Here is a 21,933-nt window from a genome sequence, read left to right on the forward strand (position 1 = left end):
ACTTGCTGATATATCTATATCTGGGTATATCTCTAGCATTTGCCATCTGCTGGGAGTGTAATACAGGGAATAAGTATCTGGCACTGTTTCATATACTAGGGCTTTTTGACAGCTGATGCTAGGGAATGCTGTACCTTTGGGGATTAAGGAGTAATTAATTAGGACAAGGAAAACATACTGCAGAACATGAAATTCCTATACTGAAAGTAAGAGTTTGAAGGTACACTTTGATTTAGTATTCATCTGGCCTACAGCCTAAAATTGAACCTAATTTAATTTATTTGGAGGGAATCCCTAGTCACATTTAGGGAATTTTAAATATGAAACATGTAAGATGTTAATAACATCATTTGTTCATTCCACACCCAGAGTATTATTACACATCCAGAATTTCCTAAGTGTTGAATTACAAACAGTGAACATGGACAGGAGAGAATGACTGAGAAAAGGTTCCCAAGAAATAGGCTGCTAGGGGTGGAAGGGCGTGCTGCATGCACCATATGGTAGGCTGTGGTTTATCCACCGGTTAATGGGTACAAAACATTGCAAACAGATGTGACATTCAAGCTGTTCAAAGAATAAAATGTTCTGTTGGTTATCAGGTGGAACTATTCATTGGCCTCCAGGTAAGAAAGCATTTAAATCATTGCTGCATTTATTGCACTCGTGCAGAGACCTCCAAGGGCTCTTTTTGTTTATCTGACTTTGAAACCCTTTTCTAGATGAAGAGTGAGAATGAAACAGTGTCTTCTGAAATATAATTTTTTACTTCTTCCAGAGTGGATCAATCCCATGGTGTGGGATATAAACAAGTTTAGCAAAGGAAAAGGTATCTCCAGTTCAGTCTTCCATCACGCAGAGCAGAAGTAACTTTCATTGTTTTGTTGTTATGCATTTCTTTCTGAGTGAATTAATCCAAATTGTAAACAGGTACTATATGTAGTATGGAGACATATAAAAGGTTATCTTCCTCTTAGGATAAGGGGAAAGCAAATTGGTTGCTGTTCTCTAAAGCTGGCAAACTCAAAAAAGACATTTGAAACCAGAACTATATTCAAATCAATGAAATCTGTAGGAAGATATAAATTGTAAGCAAATAGTATAATATGATTTGCTAGGCATATTTTCAAATGTAGACACACACACACACACACACACACACTCTCTTTTATTTTCATTTCAGACAACCATTTGCTTCCTAGCAGTAGCAGTCATCAAATTCACATCATCACTAATTTCAGAAATTTCCATTTCATCGTCCTGTCCAATAGTCTCCAGGATGATATTCTGGGGATTTGAGTTGGTTTTTTTAGCAGGACTAACTGTGTGCGGAATTTCACAGTGGAATCATATCCTGTTTTTTCAAGTAAATGGCAGATATTTTTAGAAAAAAAAAAAAAAGCTTATTCCACTATTATAAAACATGTCAAAAAAATTACAGGGGTTACACATATGCAGATGTCTTTAATTATTCCCACAAGCTTCACTTTAAATTCTGCAGCACTTTTTAATTCCCAGGCTTCTCTTTCAGAAGGTTCTTGTTTATCTCTGTTATTATCCTCACTGTCTGCTGTAGCTGACACTTGCATCTAAAGCACAGTTGGTGCAGCTGCATGTCACACTACCACATGTTAATTTGTGAGACAGCACTGTGAGAGGCCTGTATAAATTTCTCAGTGTCAGTTTGTGAGACCAGAGGACTAGGCCATTTGAGCTAACTCAGCTCCTCAATGATATATGAAAATATTTATAACACCCAAGTAATTGGATATCTATGTATTATTTCAGCAGCCACTGTTGTGCAGATTTTCTCAGAAGTGAATGAAGAATCTCTACCATGCAGCAGCACCACAGCAAAGTAATCAAATCCAGAGATGCTGAGTGAATTGTCCGTATGAAAATGGAAGCAAAACAAAGGCAAAGTATAGTTTGGTCAGATTGTGCATGGAAGACCCTGGAGTCACACTTGTGTATTAGGAATTAGGGTATTGATTCAGAGTGTAACCCAAAAGACAGAGCTGTTTTCAGCAGCTCTCAGATTGGTAAAGAGGAAGCCAGAGAATAATTTCAGAAGTCTGTTTGGCCAGCTGTGTAAGCAGGACAGTGACTAGTGTCACTATAAGGATGATCACAACCCAGCAGGTTCCCAGGCACTTACACCACCATGCCAGGCTGGCTCCATTCTTCTCTCAGGACTGGCTACTTGCTGACTTATCAGAGGGCTCACTGCCTCACCTTTGAGTCCCGGAGTCCTCTTCCTCTCACATGCTCTGAGCACCAAAGGTAATTGCTAAGCACTTGTTTAATTTTGCTCTCTATTTGCAAAATTGCTGATGTGGATTGAGCCTCATTCATTAAAGCTAAATGAATTAAAATCATGATTAACAGTAATGAATGCACCTGTTAGATTGTGGACTTTATTACCTGGATTCTTTAACAGTTGTTCATTATTTTAAAACAGCATCTGTTGGCTTACATCCTCTAATCTTGTAGGAGAAAGTGAAAAGGGTGTTTTTCTTTTAAATAAAATAGTATAGGATATTGCTTTTGAAAATTTTTGCTGCATATGCTACTAATATTGATGATGAATTCCATAGCTAAATCAAAACCAACCCAGGTATCGTATTCAAAGTGAAGGAGCAACATAACAAAACCATCCAACCACATTACAATTTTATAAGGAAAACAAAACAATTGCATTAACATTTTTAAGAGTCTTCAGTGTAACATAATTGTAAATGTCATTAATGTTTAATATGAAGGTACCATCTGGACAGCTGGGTGATGAGGATTCTGGCACTAAAGGTGTCATTCCTCTTGGAAAGCATTAGAAAACTAGAGACTTTTAAAGGTGTTGCAAATAAAATTTGACTGGATCTCTTTCAAATATATTAACCTCAGGAGTGAGCAATAATCTGAACAAAACCTTTCTAAGCCTAAAAAGAATTCCTGTAATTTCTGTAGGTTTTGGATCAGGGTTTAAAATACAATAGTGTGGGAATCTTTTCTTATTTGTTGCAAAAAGATCTGTATTTCTAGATTCCTACTCCATATCTAAAATCCTGAATTCAAAGATATTTTGAGGGAAAGAGACAGCAAGCGTCTAATTTTTTCAAGACAATTTAAGAAATAATTACTGTTTCTTGCTTAGATTTCAAAGCAGACCACATAATATCAAATAAATGAAAAACGAGTATTTTTCTTTTCCCCAAGAATGATTTTTTACTGTACATTTTGTAGAAAAAAAAAAAAGAAAATCAAGGAAAAATATTTTGATCACAGGGGTGTCATTTTCTAAAACTCCAAGTAGGAAACGTGACAAATACAAGATCAAGTACACAGCCATGTAACAATGTATCTCTGCACCTTTAAAAAAAATATACATAGAGTTTCTTCATGTGTTATTTTCTCTGTGCCTTGCACCCTTTCTCCCAATGTCTTTTACGAAATCATAGTAATAATATGCAATTTCAGAAAGGTTCCCAGCAGCTCATCGTATGGAGCCAACAAATAACTAAACAAATGAAAGACATTTACAGTAGCCACCAGAATGCTGGAAATCACAGTAAAGTCCTTGAGGGCAATGAAGTCAGATGAGCAGGCCATGTGCATTTCCACAACCATTGCAATACTCCCCAAAACCAAATCTGACAATCAGTTTACAAGCCCTAAAGATCTCCTGTTCTTAGTAAGAATCTTAGTGAAGGTGTGAAACGGGGGCAGGAGTACACTCGGGAATGGGGAAGGGCTACCTGTAATGCAGGGGACACATGAGAGACCCCTCTGCCTTAAGACATCTAATTCAATTTCCATGGCTAACTGTGAACATACCCAATCCCCTAAAATACACAAAACCCTTAGATTTCCAGCGATGTTACTGATGCAGTCAAATCGTGTCATGGCAACTGAACAGATAAAAGTCTTTTGTCACAATTGGGTGAAAGTCTGTTTTCTTTGTCAATTGAACGGAGTGACAGTGTGACATTTGCCAGAAGCCATTGGTATTCATAATATGGAACTTATGGAAGGTAATTTAGTTTTCCCTTTCTTTATCCTTTAATAGGAAATCTTGATTACTAATTTTCTCATCTTTGATAGCAACACCACTAGAGATATCAACAGCTGCTGCAATCTGCCTTAAGAATTGACAAGAAGAGACTATGAAGAAGATGGAAGAAAGAGGATGATTTTTTTTTTTTTAGTTTATTAGCCCCTAGATTTAATTTTTCTTAGGACAGGTGTTTGACATTTTTACATATCCTCTTTTTCATCTGTGGGAATTGATGAGACTGAAAACAAAAATAGGAAGTGCATGGAAGCATACTTTCTCCTGTGGGGAAAAAAACAACTTAAAAGCATTAACAAGGCAAAACAGAACAGAAATCATTAAATCCCAACCAAAAGCCCACTCAGCGACAGGTATTTTTTCCCCAGATGTCACAGGTAACATGAGATGATATTGAACAATTTGCTCTGATCTCTCCCTGTGGATGCTTTGCCTGTACTTTTGATAAAGTCACTTGCAATGACAACCAGATATGTCCTAGCACCAATCTTATATTCACAGAAGTGTACTTCTGTGGTTAGAAAATAAAAAAAAAGAGGTGCCCTTCAGAAAAAAAAAAATTAAATTTGTGCTGTTAAATCCCTTTTCATCCTACTTGTTTCATCTTGAGTAATGGTTCACCAGGAGCTTGAGTAACTTTTGGAAAGCAATGCTAAATACAACTAGCAAATTCCTTGAAACATTCACACATGGTTTAGCTGGGGCCAGACAAGAATGGTGCCATACGTGCCTATTCACATTTCACAACCTTCTTTCCCTTTTCATATCCCTGTTACTTATTTGTTAACCTATCTTTTTGGCCAGTACAACTGAAAAATATTTCCTCCTCTCTCTTTCCAAATGCATGGCCCTGAAGCAAACCACGCTTTGTAACACAAAGGGAGAAGAGAACCAGGGAGATATTGGTATTTACACTGTGCTTTCCATCACCCACTCTGAGCTCCCAAAAGTCCCTTTTGCCCCTGTAAGGTCATTGTCATCATACTGCAAAAGCATGCCGTTCACCGAGAGGCTCCTCTTTGTCCAAATGTTTGTTATCTTTTTTGGGTAGGTGCAACACTGTGATGTGCCGAAGTCCCCCATGTCAAAAGAATGGCTACGTTTAGTTTTGCCCTCCAGAGGCAATGTGAGGAGGCTGCGAAATTTGGACTCTGGTTGGCCCAGCAGTGGCTCTTTGTCTGAGTGGTGGGCCACTGTAGAAGTTCTGGAGTCTGTCATCTCCTCTTTTTTCTGACATTTCAGTTCCAGGGAGGCAAAAGCTCCCATTAGACGGTCAATATTGTGTTTCGACCTGGAAGGAGGCCTCCACTTACTGGACAATGTGGCCTGCTCACTTTGGAGGCTATAGTCATCACAGTCACGGCTATTTGCAGAGCTGGAGGAAGAGGAGATGCTGCTCCGTGCAGACTGGCAGTTAAACTCCATAAGTTCATTTCTCACCACCACTTTTGGGTTGACTTGGGGCAAGACTCCATTCTGAACTGGTTGTGCTCCATTTGTCTGTGAGTAGACATTGCTGACATTAGACATCTTCCCCTGGGAATTGTTGCAGACCTTGTAGCGGACCATGAGTATTACAATAAATACCAACAGAGTTGCCACAATGATGCCTCCAATGATCAGAATCATAGTCCCACCTAGGAACTGACTGTGCATTGACTGGCATTGAGGGTAGTCTTCTTTGGTGAAGAACTGGGCGCATCCCACAATATTGGTAGCAGTAAGGGTTGTGGCTGTGTCATCCCACATTGCCAGGACACAGAGGTCATAGCCTGTTCCAGAAACAAGATTGTTTACAACAAAGGCTTTGTTTGTAGCTGGAATCATCCTTGAAAAAAAAAATAGAAAAAAGAAATGGTTACTCTTTATGTTAAGGAAAAAGGGAGGAGAACAGACATAAGAACAGTGTGATGTTTACAATGTTGAATACTGGCAGAGAGGAGTCAGAGCCATAAAATTTAAATAAGCATTGAATCTTCCCAGCTCCTTAGGCTTCAACATCCCAGCATTTAGTAACCTGCAAGTTTTGAGGGCTATTTCTCAAATGTGCATTGTGCATTAAAGGGAATAAGAAAAAACAGACCAAAGTAATCTGTTGTTGGTTTGGTTTTTTTTAATCTTCACTTGTTTCTGTCTTAATCTTAAATACATTTAAGACTGAAAATAACTCAGAATAAAAATAGGTGCCTACAAAGACTAGTTCTTTCTGAGTGTACAAAAGATCCTTGCACTTTCTGAGTCTGAATCTGGCAGCTCCCACATTGCTTCATTGATGCTTAAACATTTACTGTGTAGCATTAACTGGTTGATTACCTTTTGGAGGTGAGGGGCTGTATTTAGTTTTCTCATTCCCTGATAAGGCAAGACAGGCACTTCTCTCTCTTTCTCTACTCCTCATCTACTTTCCCCACCCTCCTACTCCCCCCTGTGGAAAACATCTCCTATAAATGCAGCTATCAACTTTTTTTGCCAGAAATTTCTCCTTGCAACCATCTTGCCCTCTGAGTGATAAAGAAATGCTGGCATTGGCATTATGGGCAGTGGAAGTGTGAGGAGAGACAGGAAAACACGGACATGGAAAAAAGAAAGTTGTTTTTTTTTAAATAAGAAAATATACTGAAATACAAATCCATTTGCAAACCCAAAGTAGCTAGGCCCATACTGTGCTCCAAGTTTGGTCATTTATGTATATTATTCTTTGCTGCCACAAAACTTAAGCAGTCATTTGAACACATGCAGTATTAGAGCATTACTAGCATTCAAAAGTAGCAGATGAGAATAAATATGGCCTAAGCCTACTTCAGACTGGTGAAAATTGCAACGCACTAGTGGAATTCAGTGGAGAATCCCAAACTCAGTGCCTACTGGGTAGCCAAAAATGAAACCAAAGAGATGCCCCATGCGTGTTTCTCTTTTCTTCCACATAACAGGCTTGAGCGAAAGAAAAACAAGCTGAAATTAAAACCAGCCCATTGTGACTTAAAGCTGCAGATCTTCAGCACCAGCAGCAAGGGAGCCCTACTGGCCCTTATACTGCACAATAGCCGGTAAGACCTTGCTGGAGGAAAAAGGTATATTCCCTGTGGGAGTGCCAGGCTTTCTTAACCTCAAATTGTCATCAAAGCTAGCATGAATTGCAGCTCATCAGAGGCCTCTCTGTGCAAGTGGAAGGTTACAGGCCTGTACAGAGAAGTAGCCATGTCAAGGCATTGCAAAGATGAGCTTCTGATCATCTTTGCGTTTATGCATTCAAGCCACTTACACAGCACTTCAGTCTGGCCACAGGCGAGGATGTGGCTCCTTTTTAAAAAGCAAACAAACACAGAAAATATTCTGTAAGGAAAATAAATATTGGTGAGAGACACCTGGAATAGAAACATCATATGGCAGGTTTATTCAACATGATATTTGAGATTCTTGGCACATTTACCATCCTAACGCAGATGCTGTGCACAGACATTGACAAGCTATCAGAAAAAGCCAAGAGGTCATAAAGCAGTCACCCTGGAAAACTCCAGATGCAGTTGCTAAAATGTTTTTGAATAGTTGAAATGGTTTGTCTCAAGTTATTTCTAATTATTCTTTCCCTGTGGCTCCAAGGCTGTTGACTTGATCAAGGAATTTCATACATATGCACTAAGGATGATGTACATCATAACTGAATACTATTGATCTTCAAACATATGACCTTCAAACTCTTGGACGGTTTCACCTATTGCTTTGTATTGCCTTCTGTATCACCTAGTGCTATACTCTACTTTCCACCATCATTCCCATCCATATTCTTAAAAAATTCAGAAGTATGTTCAGACCTTCAGAAATTATTTCACTGCAAAACCTCATCATAAACAAGTAGAATTGTTAGCAGAAAGAACAGTCAGACCTATAAACCGGGTCTTGGATTTGGGTCATCAGTCTCGAAAAACAGAGCTGTAGCACCATCTGTTACAGTGGTTCCTTCTGTCTTGTACCAATGAAACACAGAGATGCCTCTATGTTACTCTCCAGCTGGACAGCAAAAACTGGCTTTTTATAGTATATAGCCTCGAACATATTTCACGCATGTAGAATACAGTCCTTCAGCCTAACACACTATGTCAAGTTCTATAGAGTGAACACTGATAACTTCAATAATTTCCAGCTTGTTTTCTTCAAATACTGTTACACGCAAGCTTCCAAGGAAATGTAAATGCCTGGAATAGTTCAAGGACTGACAGGTAGTGATAGTGGTAGGAAATGTAAACCAGTGCATTTTTAAATGTACAGAAGTAAGACCACAATGGGTACTAAAATTTGGCCATGTTAACTGTATTAAAATAATGAGCAATAAAAGCTCATCTTAGCCTTTAAAAGAAACTGAGTAATTTCTAAGCTCAATTGTGTAAGCTACAGCTGTGATAATATTGGCCGTAGTAATAGCTTTATAAAAGATCACAGTTGCAATCCCAATTATGGAAAAAGCAATCAACTCTCCATATACGTCTAAAATGTAGAAGTTGTGATATTTCCATAAATAAACTTCAAATGTTCTTGTAAACTATTCAAATAAATGTAATTGTAAAAGAACAGCGGAGCACAAGAGTAAGCACCAAGTTCAAGAGTCCTGGGAGTTAAGTAATTAATCCCAGGCTCAGTTTTCTAGCTTGCAAGGAAGATGATCTTGTTTTCATGAAGTTGCCAAATTGTAAAAGTATTTTGGCATTTCCCCATGCTTTAACTCACCCTCTCAAACATACTGCCAGTCAGCTATAATGGATGACATCTCTTAACATTTTCTACACCAAAAAGTGACAGACAGATTTTCATTCTTGGATGTTATTGACCTTCCACTTATCCGAACATCAGTATCTGCAAGATGCCACTTCAGTCTTTGCTTTGCTTGCCTTACAGGGGGAGTTCTCTTCATGACTGCTTAGTCCATACTCAATAGCCAGGAGCTACCACAAAACTAAAAGACTTCATTAAAACTGTGTCTAGGCAGAACTCCTGTAAGGCTTTATTCAGTCAACTCATCAGTGAAACACAGAACATTGGTTTCAGGTAGCAAGAATCTATAGCCTGGTTCAGTGGAGATAAAAGAGATCTGTTGAAAATGGTTAGCTTTGGAAACTCAGAAGATCCCAGTGCTCACTTAGCCCTCAGATAGCAAACAAACTGAATTGCAGTGTATCTTGAGGAAGTGAGCCTGATATTGTCCACCTGCTCTTCAGGGCGATGTGATCTTGCAAAGATGCTCCTTATCACAGAACAGGAGCAGAGATCTAAATTTGATACTAACCTTTCCTTAGAACAAAAAGAGTAACAGTTGACTCACTGCAAGAGAAAATCAACTAGAAAAACACTTGTTTAATTCTAAATTAATGATAGATGATGGTAAGTTTTAATTCATAAAGTTCAAGGAACAGAGAGGACTGGGAAGGCAAAGAAACACTCAAATATGTTAATGGTGTAAGTGTAAATGTGGTCCTTACTAAGACAACAAGAAATCTGAAAATCTCCTCATAGAGATTTCACTGGACAGATGCACAGGACACAGTAGTTTCTGTCTTTCTCCTCTGATTTATTTTTTATGTTGTAGGAGTAGCAGGCATATCTCCTCCACATTGGTTCCAGGTTATTGTTAACTGATTCTTAAGGCAGTTTCTGAATCCTATGTGAAGATCAAAATACTCCAAGGAAAGCTATTCATGTTAGAACATGTTTCTGACCTCTCTGAAAATCGTGTCTCTAAGGAATGAAATGAGCACAAGAGTTTTACAACTGACCTTCTTAATCTACCAAAAAAAAAAAAAAAGCCTTCTTCTCTTACCCTTTAGCACAATAACATCACTTACTCAGAGAGGAGGAGAGCTATAGCCAGGACTGAGGCATGGCATAAACATGTTGCTCCTATGAAAGTTTGTGTGTGATGAAGAACTACAAAGCTGAGATGAAAGTTTGCAGGGCTTGTGCAAATGATACATTCCCTTCAGTTCATGGAGATCTACGCCTCATTTTGCGAAAGCACCAAAATGAAGCCATGAGTCTGTTTTTTTGAAAAAAAAGAAACATTATGCTAGCACCCTTCTTAGAAGCCAGCCTCATTTTCTACCACTACTAAAAAGTCCTTGTTGTGCCCTTGTAGAAACAACATATGGAAAACAAGCAATTTTGTAATTACTCACTTCAGTGTGCGGTAGTATTAAGAAAATTAGAAAATAAATTACTTAGAAATGCAGAAGAAAAAGGTTTACTGCAGACTTCACTTGTAATCCCAGATGCAAGTAAGCACTGAACCTCGCAGACAGTGGACTGTCCTGAGAATTTAGGAGACCTGAGTTTATTCTCTCCTTTATCAGTTACACTGATATCAGGCTCTACTTTATCAGTAATTCTCAGTTCCTGAGAAATCATTTTGCTCTGCTGTGAGTCTCTTCATTTATAAAATGGGGATAATGCCAGCAATCTCCTTTCAAAAGGCCTGTAGTGTATGGAAGGAAATTAGTAGATATTATGATTACACTGTAATATACAAATAGGTTCTTTTCTTCTTTGTAGAACTGGGGATTAGCAGGAATGAACTGCTGGTTAATACCATGGTTATGCAAAACAGACAAATTAGAGAAAAGGCAGATTAGACTAATTGGCTAGGCAATTCTGTTCCTTTTCTCCACTGAAAGAGGGGTACGATACCATCTAATTTTAGCCTGAAACTGCTTTAATCACAGAACTTGCAGTGAGCTGTCAAGGCAGTTCCTTTGGGAAAGCACTTGAAACTCCCAGAACTCAGTTTTATATTAAACTGCTACATTATGTTGCTTTTCTCATGGTCCTTTATTCATATTATCCAGGGCTATAAACTATCTATACTGCAACATGATTTCTCCTTTTGAAGTGAATGCTAGAAGTTTGAAATGGAAAGTAATATTGATTTATCATATGCTTGTATCAGATAAGAAAAAAAGAGGTGAGGTGTTATTTCATTGAGGATAGGTAAGGAAAGAAGAAGGAAGAAATGGTTGAAGTGAGAGAGGATTCAGGAAGAAAAGTGGAGAAGGAAAGTTGGTGATTCTGGCAGTGTCAGAGCAGCAGAAAATGATAGAAAGACAAGAAAGGTCAAATAGGCTTTGGCAGGGCACTATCTGGCAAGTAGCTACCATCAAAATGGTGGAAGGATTCCAGTTGACCACTGAGTGGGCACCAAGATCAGAAAACCAGCTCAATGTATGTTGAGTGCAATCAAATGCAGGTTAAAACCTTTCAGCAGAGACAAGACAATTAGAAAGATAGTGAAGTAAATCAGGTCAGTGGAAAAAGTTCACATGGGGGACAGATATTAAGAAAGCGGGAGAAGAGGGCAAAAATGTTCAGAGGACTAGGAGGTTCTAAATTGCAGTGCAAATATCAGACATAATGTATTGCCTGGCAGCAAGAGCAACTAATTGACAAATTTGGATTGTAGAGCTGACATTCTTCTCTATCAACTTTTGTAATTTCCTTGAAAGTATTATGGTGCATACTGCTACAATTTTTTGCTGCATTTTTATCCTAGAAAGACCAATTTCTGGAATCATGGAATGAAAAAATAATCTAGACTTTTATTAAAAATTAAATAAACTAACAATGAAGATTATTTTTTGATCCCTATAATTGTCAAAAATCCCTTGAATATATATCTTCAGATGATCCTAAAGCCTTAGGAATCAAAAAACAAATACAAAGTACCAAGTATATTACTGTGCGAAATTTCACAGTCTTTTGGTGCCTGATTGAAACTTTATATTCTAGGAATCTGAGAAAGACAAAGGCCTACTGTGACCTGCATCTCAAAAAAATGACAGTTGTATTTCTGGTATCCTGGGAAAAGAGATAGTTATTAGCATTAGCAACAGGGCATAATTCCTCTGTCAGTCATGTCAACATAAGGAAATGTCAGATAATACCAGGAGGTAGCCAGACTTGTTCAGTAAACACTAACCCAACCCAGCATGAATAATTTCCTGCATTTTTTATTGTATTAGTTTTTTTTTGGGGGGGGTTATGACATACAATCATAATTTTGCCTTCAGATGGAACATTTATTATTAACCACAAATCCCTTCCTGCTTTTTCAAATCTTATCGTCTCATCACTCATGCACCCAGCTGCCCTTCAGAGAATATGCCTTGTCAAATGAAACCCATATCATTTCATTATTATTTTCTAATTTGCTTATGCTCTTTTCTACTCTTTTGAAAAGGTGGGGTGGGAGGTTTGGAAGAGAAGACAACGCCAAAAGCAATTGGTATGTCTGTCACAAGATGGTGAGCCAGGGAGATATTGATAATGAATATATTCCCTGCAGTATGGCAGAGGGGAAAGCAACAAAACATTAAACTGCTAGCTCAAAGAATATAAATTTCTGTTGATATCCATAAGGCTGCTGAACAGTGTCCCCTGGGGATGCACTGAAGTCATTCAACAGGTGACAGAATAAAGTGTTGGCTTCTAAGGCACATGACTGCACAAATGCTGAGAAAGGGAAACTGTGGTACAAGGTACTCTTCTCCCCTCCATCAGCCATTGCTCTAAGAGGAAATGTCCTTCTCGCTATCATTCCCAACCAGATTCTTGTAAAGAATAGGGAGCTGCAGGCAGGCAGAACTGCTGAGGCACTCCTGGATGAGTGAAGACCGCCAGAACCCTCTCATAATGCTGTAAATCAACAAAGGTGCTCAGTTCAGCTGTCTCTGTTGATATAGCTACATCCAGACCTGCCAGGTTTATTACTTCTTTAACATGATCAATTATTATTCATCATACATGAAGGTTTTTCCAGTTATGGTTATTTTATTGCCCATTGGTAGAACAAAAGTTTTTATCTATTGTAGGCATCCGTAAGACACTGTTACAGGTAACAGAAAACAGCTTGTGAATAATTTCATTGAAAAATTCTATAAATGCTGTGGAATCACGTGTAAAAGTACTGTTGAAAATGAAATTAATGATTTTTTTTCTTTATTTTTGCTTGAAAAACTTTCAAAGCAGTAAGAAATGAAGACAGAGATTGGCAGAATGCTCCACTATGCAGTGTTTCAAGTATAAAGCCTGCAAAACTGTCTCTTCTTCACTCTGTAAAACCTTCTCTGAGCTTTCCTTCTGTAACTCCAGATAGCTTAAGTAAGTAGGACATGCAAAAATGACTGTGAGAATTGAAAAAGGAAAGCATAGAACAAAATGCAAATAAAATACAAAATGATAATAAAACTAAATTTTTTGTCTGCTTGGAAAAATACAGAATCATTTGTCACCTTCACAAGGAAATGCCATCCATATCCTGTCAAATTGAGCAGTAGTAGGAATTTACCAAATGTTAATTGATGTTTAGGAGCAATAAAGATGAGCTGGACATTGATTCATAAAATCAAGCAGAATTAAAACATCATGATCCCTCAAAAAACCCCACTAAGGAGTAAAAAGCCACACTCTATCCTTCCTAGAAAGGAGTCTAAAACAAATACTCTAAAAAAAGCATTGCATAGAAATATAAGATTCCAGGCTTCTTGGAGAGCACAGATAGCACTGCATTTAAGGGTACATTAGTTCTATAACTCTGTTTTCCTATGCGTATATTCATCATGAGTATTATCAATAAGGACATTCAATTCAACATTTCTAATAGCCAATGTAATACTTCAGAGCAGACTTAAGCATCTCCCTCCTTAACAATTGTTTGGGCTAGCAAAGTTACTTACATCTGCAGTCAAGAAAGAACAAAATCTGTTGCCCTCAGTAATACATTTCCCCTTCTTTTTCTAATAAAAGAACATCCTAGAAGTACTGGAGTGCAGCTCAGAGTGTACATGCGACAGGATACAGCAGATGAGTGGTTTACCTCCTTGTGAAGTCTTGCAAAGCTGAGGTGTTGATTTTGGCTTCCCTGCAGTGGGCTGAGTAGGGAAGAGTCCTAAACTTGTCTCTGTACCACTTCATACAGTCTCTGAGCTGTAAGTTGTCTTCTCTAAATGACTGAGTCCCCTTTCTAGGTCATGCCAAGACAGTGCTGTCCATGTGACATGGAATTTGGGTGGGCACAGCCATCAGTTTGTGGTAGGACTTCATCAAGACACAGTCACTACCTTTTTACTTAAGATGAGAATAAGAACTGGATTTGAGAATCTTGACTGATAATATGACCTTTCCTGCTTTCTCACTGGGAAAGCCAAACTGCTTTGGAGAGGAGGGATTCATATATTTCTTTTTAAGTTTACTTTCCTTCCTGATTTCTCCATGTCACCAAAATTACAGAAGAGGGGGGAGTCACAAACAGAAGAAATTAAGCTATAAACCTGCTGAACAGCAACTCTGACCAAACTGGAGGGAGGGATGTGACTTGTACTCAGGTGTCTGTAATAAGAATGTCCACATATCCTCAAAAGATGTAGCAACAGAATCAAAATAGGAATGTTTTAACAAGAGATGATTCTTGTCCTCAAAGTCTTCTGGAAAGATATCTTTGTTTCCCCTGTTCCTGAAGTGATCTCAAACAGAACACGCTCTGTTTCATTCCTTATGCCTTTCCCAGCAGGTTGTAAAGGTAAAAAATATCCTGTGTCCAAGCATTTTAAGGGCTTTCTATGCATTTTAAGTTTCAGGATTGCTTCTAGAAGAGACATTTAGGTTGTAGTCCTTTCCTGGTCATGTGTAAAGTGTCTTTGCAGATGTGTATTTGTAGTGCTTGTTCACATTCAGTGTGAATGTTTTTCCTAGATCTAACTTAGGAAATTCTGACTCTGCTGTGATGCTGCCATAAATCATAATTTGGAGGTTGAAAAGTGCTGCATTCAGGAATGAAGTGGAGATATCTTCGACACTGCAGAAAACTTCAATGAGCTGCTTCCTTTTACATAACTTGGAGAAGCTATCTAATATGCCTCGTAGGCAGATTAAAAATTAACTTATCTCAGCCAACAGAAACTACAAACAGAGGCAAAAGATTCCCCACAATGCATGTGTTTCTCTCTTCCACAACAGCATGACTATAAGCCACAAGTCAAAGATGAGTCTGCTCCTTAATTCATGTGTCTAGGCACCCAATGAAGGTATAACTCTGACTTATGGTGATTAAATTTCAATGAAATATTGAAGAATGCTTAATTGGTTTTAACACCTCAGCAGTACAAAAGAATTTATTCTGCCATGAATAAACTTCCTAACAATGTTTCAGAAAATTAGTTGGTTTTTAATGACCAGGTTGGCTACTTTTTGCAGTGCCATACACAAGGTGGATGAACAGAAATGTTTTGTAACCACCAGCGCAATTTCTTGCTCCATAATGTAAATATATGGCACCCTGGTACAGGTTCCACCTAGTTGGTGTTTTTTTTCATATGCACTCTGGCTTTGTCTGCAGATACTGGTCTCTTTATTCTCTGAAGTGTCCCAGAACTTTCATAGATGTATTTCTAAATTCACTGCTATATGGATTTTTTTTTTTTTTTTACTTTGCTATGGAATGAATCACTTCACCCTCCCTCCAGCACGAAGACAAATGTGTTTGCTGCTCCTGAACATATGGTATAGCCTAAAAAAAGGGTTACTTTGTAGGAGTGTATCAGTATGGATCACTTGTCACAGTCCCCAACAGAGGATTTAGGAGATAACATCACTTTTTCTTTCTCAAACTGCTCATATTCAGCGTCTTTCTGTCTGTTGCTTTCCAATAAGCTCATGATTCCTCGAGAGAGAAAAGCCCACTCTCTTTAACACTGGCCTTTTACATATGCCTCAGAAAACTTGGATTCACTCTACTGACAAGGACTAGTTGTATAAGATGAAAAATCAAACATGCAAAAGTTATCCTCTGTTCTGTATTCATCATCCTGTATTTGTCTAGAGTCATTCCTCATAAGAATGAAATTCAGATTCTGAAATATTTGGTGACATTATGCCACTTTTTTCTTTGTCTCTGAAGAGAGTAACCCGTAATAATGTGAAAAGGCAGATTTTCAAAGTCACAGATTTCTATACGGATATCAGTTTAAGAGAGAAGGTATTAACAAATTTTAACCCAAAGCAATCTCAGAATATAAGGTTTTTCTATCTCAAGAACCTAAAAACATCTTCAGAGACACGCATGTGATGAAAGCAAAGGGTCATAATTTCAAGGGAATTCTCTACTGTCTCAGGCAAATACTTAGAGGATTACAGATTGCTTTTACAGATATCCAAAAGTACTTAATTAGAATAATCGCTAATGGAAATCCTTTATAACACTCAAGAGAGAGCTACTCTAACTTGAGGGAACACCTGGCTCTGTTCTTGGCTATAAAACAGTCTTCAATAGGTGGAGTTGGCTCTTCCAATGTTTCTGTGCATTGGCTAAAATAGAGTTTAAGGCTTGGTAGAGCAATGGCTACTGCAGTTGCACACATAAAAATTTACTAAAGCATAACAAATGTGAACCTTGCTAGGAAAACCTGACTGAAACACAACCCCCTTACCTAAGCAGAAATTGCAAGTTTGATGATGGCTGGTGTCAAGAGTGCACAGTTTTAAAGATGGGATGAGAAAAAGTTTACCATGGATGCAGGATGGCTCAGATAAAATGAATCGGAAGTACAATGGGTGATATCGCCATAAAAGATTATACAGCAAAAATGCAAATGCATCAGCTGGTTTCATGTTGGTTTAGATCAGAGTGGAAAAGATGAGCACAGTGGTCCCAGGGAGCCCTGTGGTACTGAGACTGTTCACCCAGCCACCAGCACGCTATGCCTTACAACATCCTTCAGTGAGTATCAGCAGAAATGTTTTAAAGCCATGTTTATGCTCATTAAACCTGGCCAGACTTGTGCCACTGCACTGAGTCTGTCCCTGATTCTTAAGAGAAACCTGATACTGCAACCTCTCAACTACGGCCCTATTGGCATTGCACTACTTGAGACCTTGACACAGGCATATCAGTAACACCGGCAGAAGCAGCAAAGAGGAAGACACTGATGAATTACTCCAGTGATCAATAAGCATTCCAGACATCAATATAACGAAAAAGACAGTTCTAGACCAAACACCTTCCACAATGACTAGCAGCACAGAAGGCAGACTGAAAAGCAGAGATATGTCTGCAGAAAGATGTGTCTGCAGAACTCAAAAAATCCTTTTACACCACTGTCCAAGGGGCCGTCTAGAAAAGAACACTCCTACAACGAAGCAAGAAAGAAGCATACATTTTCCTCTTTTTCATTCTCAGTCACAACCCAGTGCAAAGTATCATAAAACACTCATCTCCATTTACTCACAAGTACAAGTGTTTCTATCAAGTTGGATCTTACTGAGATAAAATACATTGAAAAGATTGCAGAGGATCAGGATAGGAGAGGCTTAATGGATCATAGCTTAATAGCTTACTCAAAGAATAAACAATCATAGAATCATAGAATAACCAGGTTGGAAGAGACCCACTGGATCATCGAGTCCAGCCATTCCTATCAAACACTAAACCATGCCCCTTAGCACCTCGTCCACCCGTGCCTTAAACACCTCCAGGGAAGGTGACTCAATCACCTCCCTGGGCAGCCTGTTCCAGTGCCCAGTGATAGACTTTAACCCTGCCACATGCTTTCTGCACCTGTGGACATTGCTTAAGGTTTGGTAAGATCTTTCCTACTAGAGTTCTAGACCAGAAGTCTCTGTAACAATCAGTACTGGTTGTTTCCATCAGCCTTACTTTCTGTAAGGTGAGAGCTGGCATTTTGAGACAAGCACTGACTGAAAGCTTGTCAACATTCTATCATGTCGGTTAAAAAGGTTCTTAGTTCTCAAGGAAGGTGAAGTCATGTAATACCTATTTTTGATATAGCCTGAGAAGATTTATTCAGCATATCGCTTCTGTGACATGACCACAAGTTAAAGTATTAGGTATTCACTTTCATAAAAGTTAAAGAAATTGAAGTCTCAATGTATACAATTGCAACATTAGAGTACACAGAGATAATCAATTTTATTGAACCTTCTAACTTTACCAGAAGACTTTGATTGACGGTTTGACTGCTTTTACATAATTGTCTTTGTAGGTGGCTGGTTCCCAAATCTTAAGAGCAGTGTGGGTAGTCATGATCATCTAGTCTGATCTTCTGGATGATAGAGTCCAGCATAGGCTGAAGTATTTATCCAAAGATTCTTCCACTTAGTTCCAGCTGTTTACTGGACATATGGTCTTAAGGTTTTCTCAGGGCATGAGAAGTGGGTGACTCCACCTCCTCCTGCTGGTTCATACCACAAGGTTAAAATGTCTTTTGCAATTTAAATATATAGGTTTTCACTTCAGCCTGATAAATATAAAGAATGGTTTACACATCTGCATGTAAAATTAAACTAATAAGCAAACAACAGACTTTGAGGCATGGATGGTCAGTTATTGGTCAAAATGACTGGCTAAATACTCAACAGCTCCTCATAAAATAGTTGAACTACGGGCTCAGATGGCGTCAGGCAATCTGCCCCAGGCTAGGATAAATTTGAAGTCAAGTATCCAGACTATGGGAAAAGACATAGGACAACTTGTTGAAATTGAAGGGGATGTAAAGAAACCATGGGAAAAGGAAGACTATGACATTTCATGTGTAGAAGGAAAAAGAAGGTAGTCGGAGGTATTTAAAGTTAGTCCTGGAACGCCCAGACACAGGACATTCATTTTATAACCACCCACTTCCACTTGAAATGTTTCTGTGACTGTGAGGTACTTCTCTGTGTTACTATCACTATTAAATAAAAGACATAGAAAAAAATCCCCTAAACATTTACAAGCTTTTTTTGAAGGTCATAGAACCACATGACCACAGAAGGTCATAAATCCACTCTTTTCAGCTTAGTATCTTAGTTACAATTTCTACAGAACTGTTCGGTTCTAAGGTGCCTCTATGATCACTTTGATCATGAGAAAGTCTGTGGGGAAACCCAGCATCATTCAGCCCAATGGTTTTGTGCAAATGATCTTTAATACTTTCATGACAAGCCATTTTCAAAACTTCTGTTGTGTAGATGAAATAAAGATGACCTTTATGCTTTACTGTTCTCCATTTAAGGTCAACAGCACTTCTGTGATCCACTGACAGCATCACATGACGCCCATGGAGAATATCCCATTCCTTCCAATGATTAATAGTTGCATTTCATTCTCCTCAGGGCCATAATTCACTAAAAGCTTCAGCATTTGAGAATTAATGAACAACTCTGGGACAGATAAACCCTTAAATCCTTCCAAGCCAACAAAAAATTGCCTGGTCTTTAGGAATTTCTTCACAACTTCGGCTACAGTTTTCAGATTAATAAAGGCATGTAACACAAGAGGAGGGAAACTACATCACCAACAGGAAAAATCAGAGAAGTAATTTAAGGCTGGTTATTGTCACTTTCTATTCGCTCTTCACTATTGTTATCTATGCAGATAGAAACCTTCTGACAGGCAGATATTGCTTATTGTCCATGGTATCTGCATCTGCAGGAGTTATTTTATTTGCAGTTGTACTGGGAAGAACATTTCTGAAGCATGCAGTTTAACCCAAAAGCAGCTGTTTAATATCACGAACCAGCCTTCAAAAGGACTGCCTGTAGGAGTAGTTTATCAGGCACATCATTTAAAGATATATCTGCCAGTTTTAGCCTCCAAAAGATGTTATTTCTGATAGCTCTGTGGAATAAATTCATGTATCAGAGAGAGGTGGACTATGTTTAGGCTAGTGCATCATCTACAAATGGCTCAGCCAATAAAAGCTCCTACTTCCCTATTTGTCGAGAGCTCAGAATCTACCACTATTGAGGGACAGAGTCTTTTCCCCACCCTGGCAACGTAGAGGAACAGCCCTGCTGCCTGGGGCTGTGGTGAGTCCAGCTTATAGGTGCATCTGAGATAAAAGCCCCAAGGGAGAGCAGCTGTCACTCTGCTCCGACTGTGTGCTGGACCTGGCGAAAAGAGGAAGGGCAGCCCTTCTTGAGCTGCCTCTGCAGTCACTGTCTAAACTAAATGCTGGAGCTCAGTTATATGAATGCATCTCCTGGGGATCCAGGCAGCCTGTTTGTGTAGGTTGTCAACTGCATTCAACTTTTTCATAAACAAAATGGAAGGCATGTGAGATTGCCAAAATGCTAACTGTAGGAAGTTCTCAGCTACACACTGTAAAGTTCTGCTCTGAAGTTTAACAGAGGTTTTCAGGACTCATAACAGAAAAATTTCCCATAGTTATCAGAAGCTGTGGTTTTATTTGCATCTTTTATTTTTAATAAGAATGTTCACAGGTTCCAGAGGGGAAAAAAAAAAAAGTGTTTTTTTCAGCTATCCATTTTCAAAAGCAGAACTTGGGAATCTATTTATAACTGCATTCTTTTCAGTGAATACCTTTAAAATTTTACTGGAAGAGAGCACTATTTTCTGCATATTTCTCTCATATGTGCAATTTCACTTTTTGTTTTGGGGGAAAAAGATCTACAATTTTCTGACTTGTTCCGCCTATAGATATTTAGTGTTAACAATTGTCTAATTAAAAAAAAGCTTGAATATTTCTTTGAATAGTCAGTCTCTGCAAAGTTTTGGTGCTTTTCCAAATCTGACTGAACAGCAGTGAATTTTCCATAGCTTCTGAAGATGTAAAATAGGACCCACAGTAAAGTCTGTTCTGCTTCCATTTCTGGCATGCTCTACAAGAAAAGAAAGCACCTTATGTTACCCCTGTGCTGGAGTAGAGAAAATACTGAATTTTAGAGGAACGCATGTTAAACCATCTTTGGAAGTAATACTGCATTTCTTATCTCTGAGTCCTAATGGCAAGTTGTTTCCACCTCTGATTGTCACAAGCGTAGCTGCCATTAAGTATATGACAGATATATGTATCGGGAACATCCCATGTTGACTGAAAAAACTACAACCTAAGCACATATTCACCTGACAATACTTAGTAAAATAATGACTGTCATAAAAGGTACCTTTTAGTGGGGAGAAGATAGAGATCATAAAACAGAGTCTCAAATGATTTATTGAATGGAAAAATTTAAACAACAAAAAAATGCCTTCAGAAAATCAGTCAAAAGTCATAACTCTCATTATTACACTAATTAGAAATAAGTCTCATAAAATCACCAGCTTGATAATTCTGAACATAAAAATAAAGATGAAGAAACCTCATTCTGATCATGGATTAAATTATGAGTGGAAAAAGAGTATCCGGTCCTGACAAGTGATCTGTTGTGATTTACTAGCTTAGCTCTACTCAGCTCTTGATTTGTAGCAAAATCATAGGGGGACAAAAGTAAAGGAAACAGGGACTGCGTTTAAAGTTACATTTAATTTATATTTGGGAAGGGAGAGAGGGAGGAAAAATTAAGAATTTTTATTCTCCAAACTGAATTCTCTGCCTTCATGTGTCTTTTTATGTGTTCACATGTCACCCTTTTCATACTGTATTTTCCATCTTCATTCCTCCGCCTTTAGCTAAATGTTCTGTAGCTCTCTGCCTTTTTGAACTGTCATTAAAATGACATGTAAGAAACTGCAGATAAACAGCAATACATGTCACCTGGTAAGTTATGATGTCACTACAGAGGAAAAGAAAAAACATCATACACTCAAAATTTAGCAAAATATCTGAAAAAGTCAGAGAGGCTTATAGTTTCACCAAAGCGCAAACCTTGGTGGGGATAGTGAAGCTGGGATGGGACAAGCATAGCTGGTATCTATTGCTGTTGTCAGAGAACAACTGAAAAATGTGATGGATCTCAGAACAAAAACTACAGTCAGAGGTTTTCGACTCCTGCAGCTCTGGCTGTGTAAGGTAGAGTCATTCAGTTTCTGTCCGGCAGAGGGATTCATTACTCAGGACAAATCAGTAGCTCCCTAAGGGAATTTGTGTAAAGTG

The 21,933-nt window shown here is 38.4% G+C and overlaps 1 protein-coding gene across 1 annotated transcript in view; it reads right to left on the reverse strand.

The window, feature by feature from the left end:
* Positions 1 to 4,628: 4,628 nt before the first annotated feature.
* LRFN2 (leucine rich repeat and fibronectin type III domain containing 2) overlaps positions 4,629 to 21,933 on the reverse strand; it is a 158,391-nt gene continuing 141,086 nt past the window's right edge. Inside the window, exon 4 of the mRNA XM_069852544.1 lies at positions 4,629 to 5,894. Coding sequence (XP_069708645.1) covers positions 4,976 to 5,894 — 919 coding nt within the window. The 3' untranslated portion in view covers positions 4,629 to 4,975. The remainder of the gene's footprint in view (positions 5,895 to 21,933) is intronic.

This window comes from Phaenicophaeus curvirostris, chromosome 2, assembly GCF_032191515.1.
Source record: "Phaenicophaeus curvirostris isolate KB17595 chromosome 2, BPBGC_Pcur_1.0, whole genome shotgun sequence".
Lineage (NCBI taxonomy): Eukaryota > Metazoa > Chordata > Aves > Cuculiformes > Cuculidae > Phaenicophaeus > Phaenicophaeus curvirostris.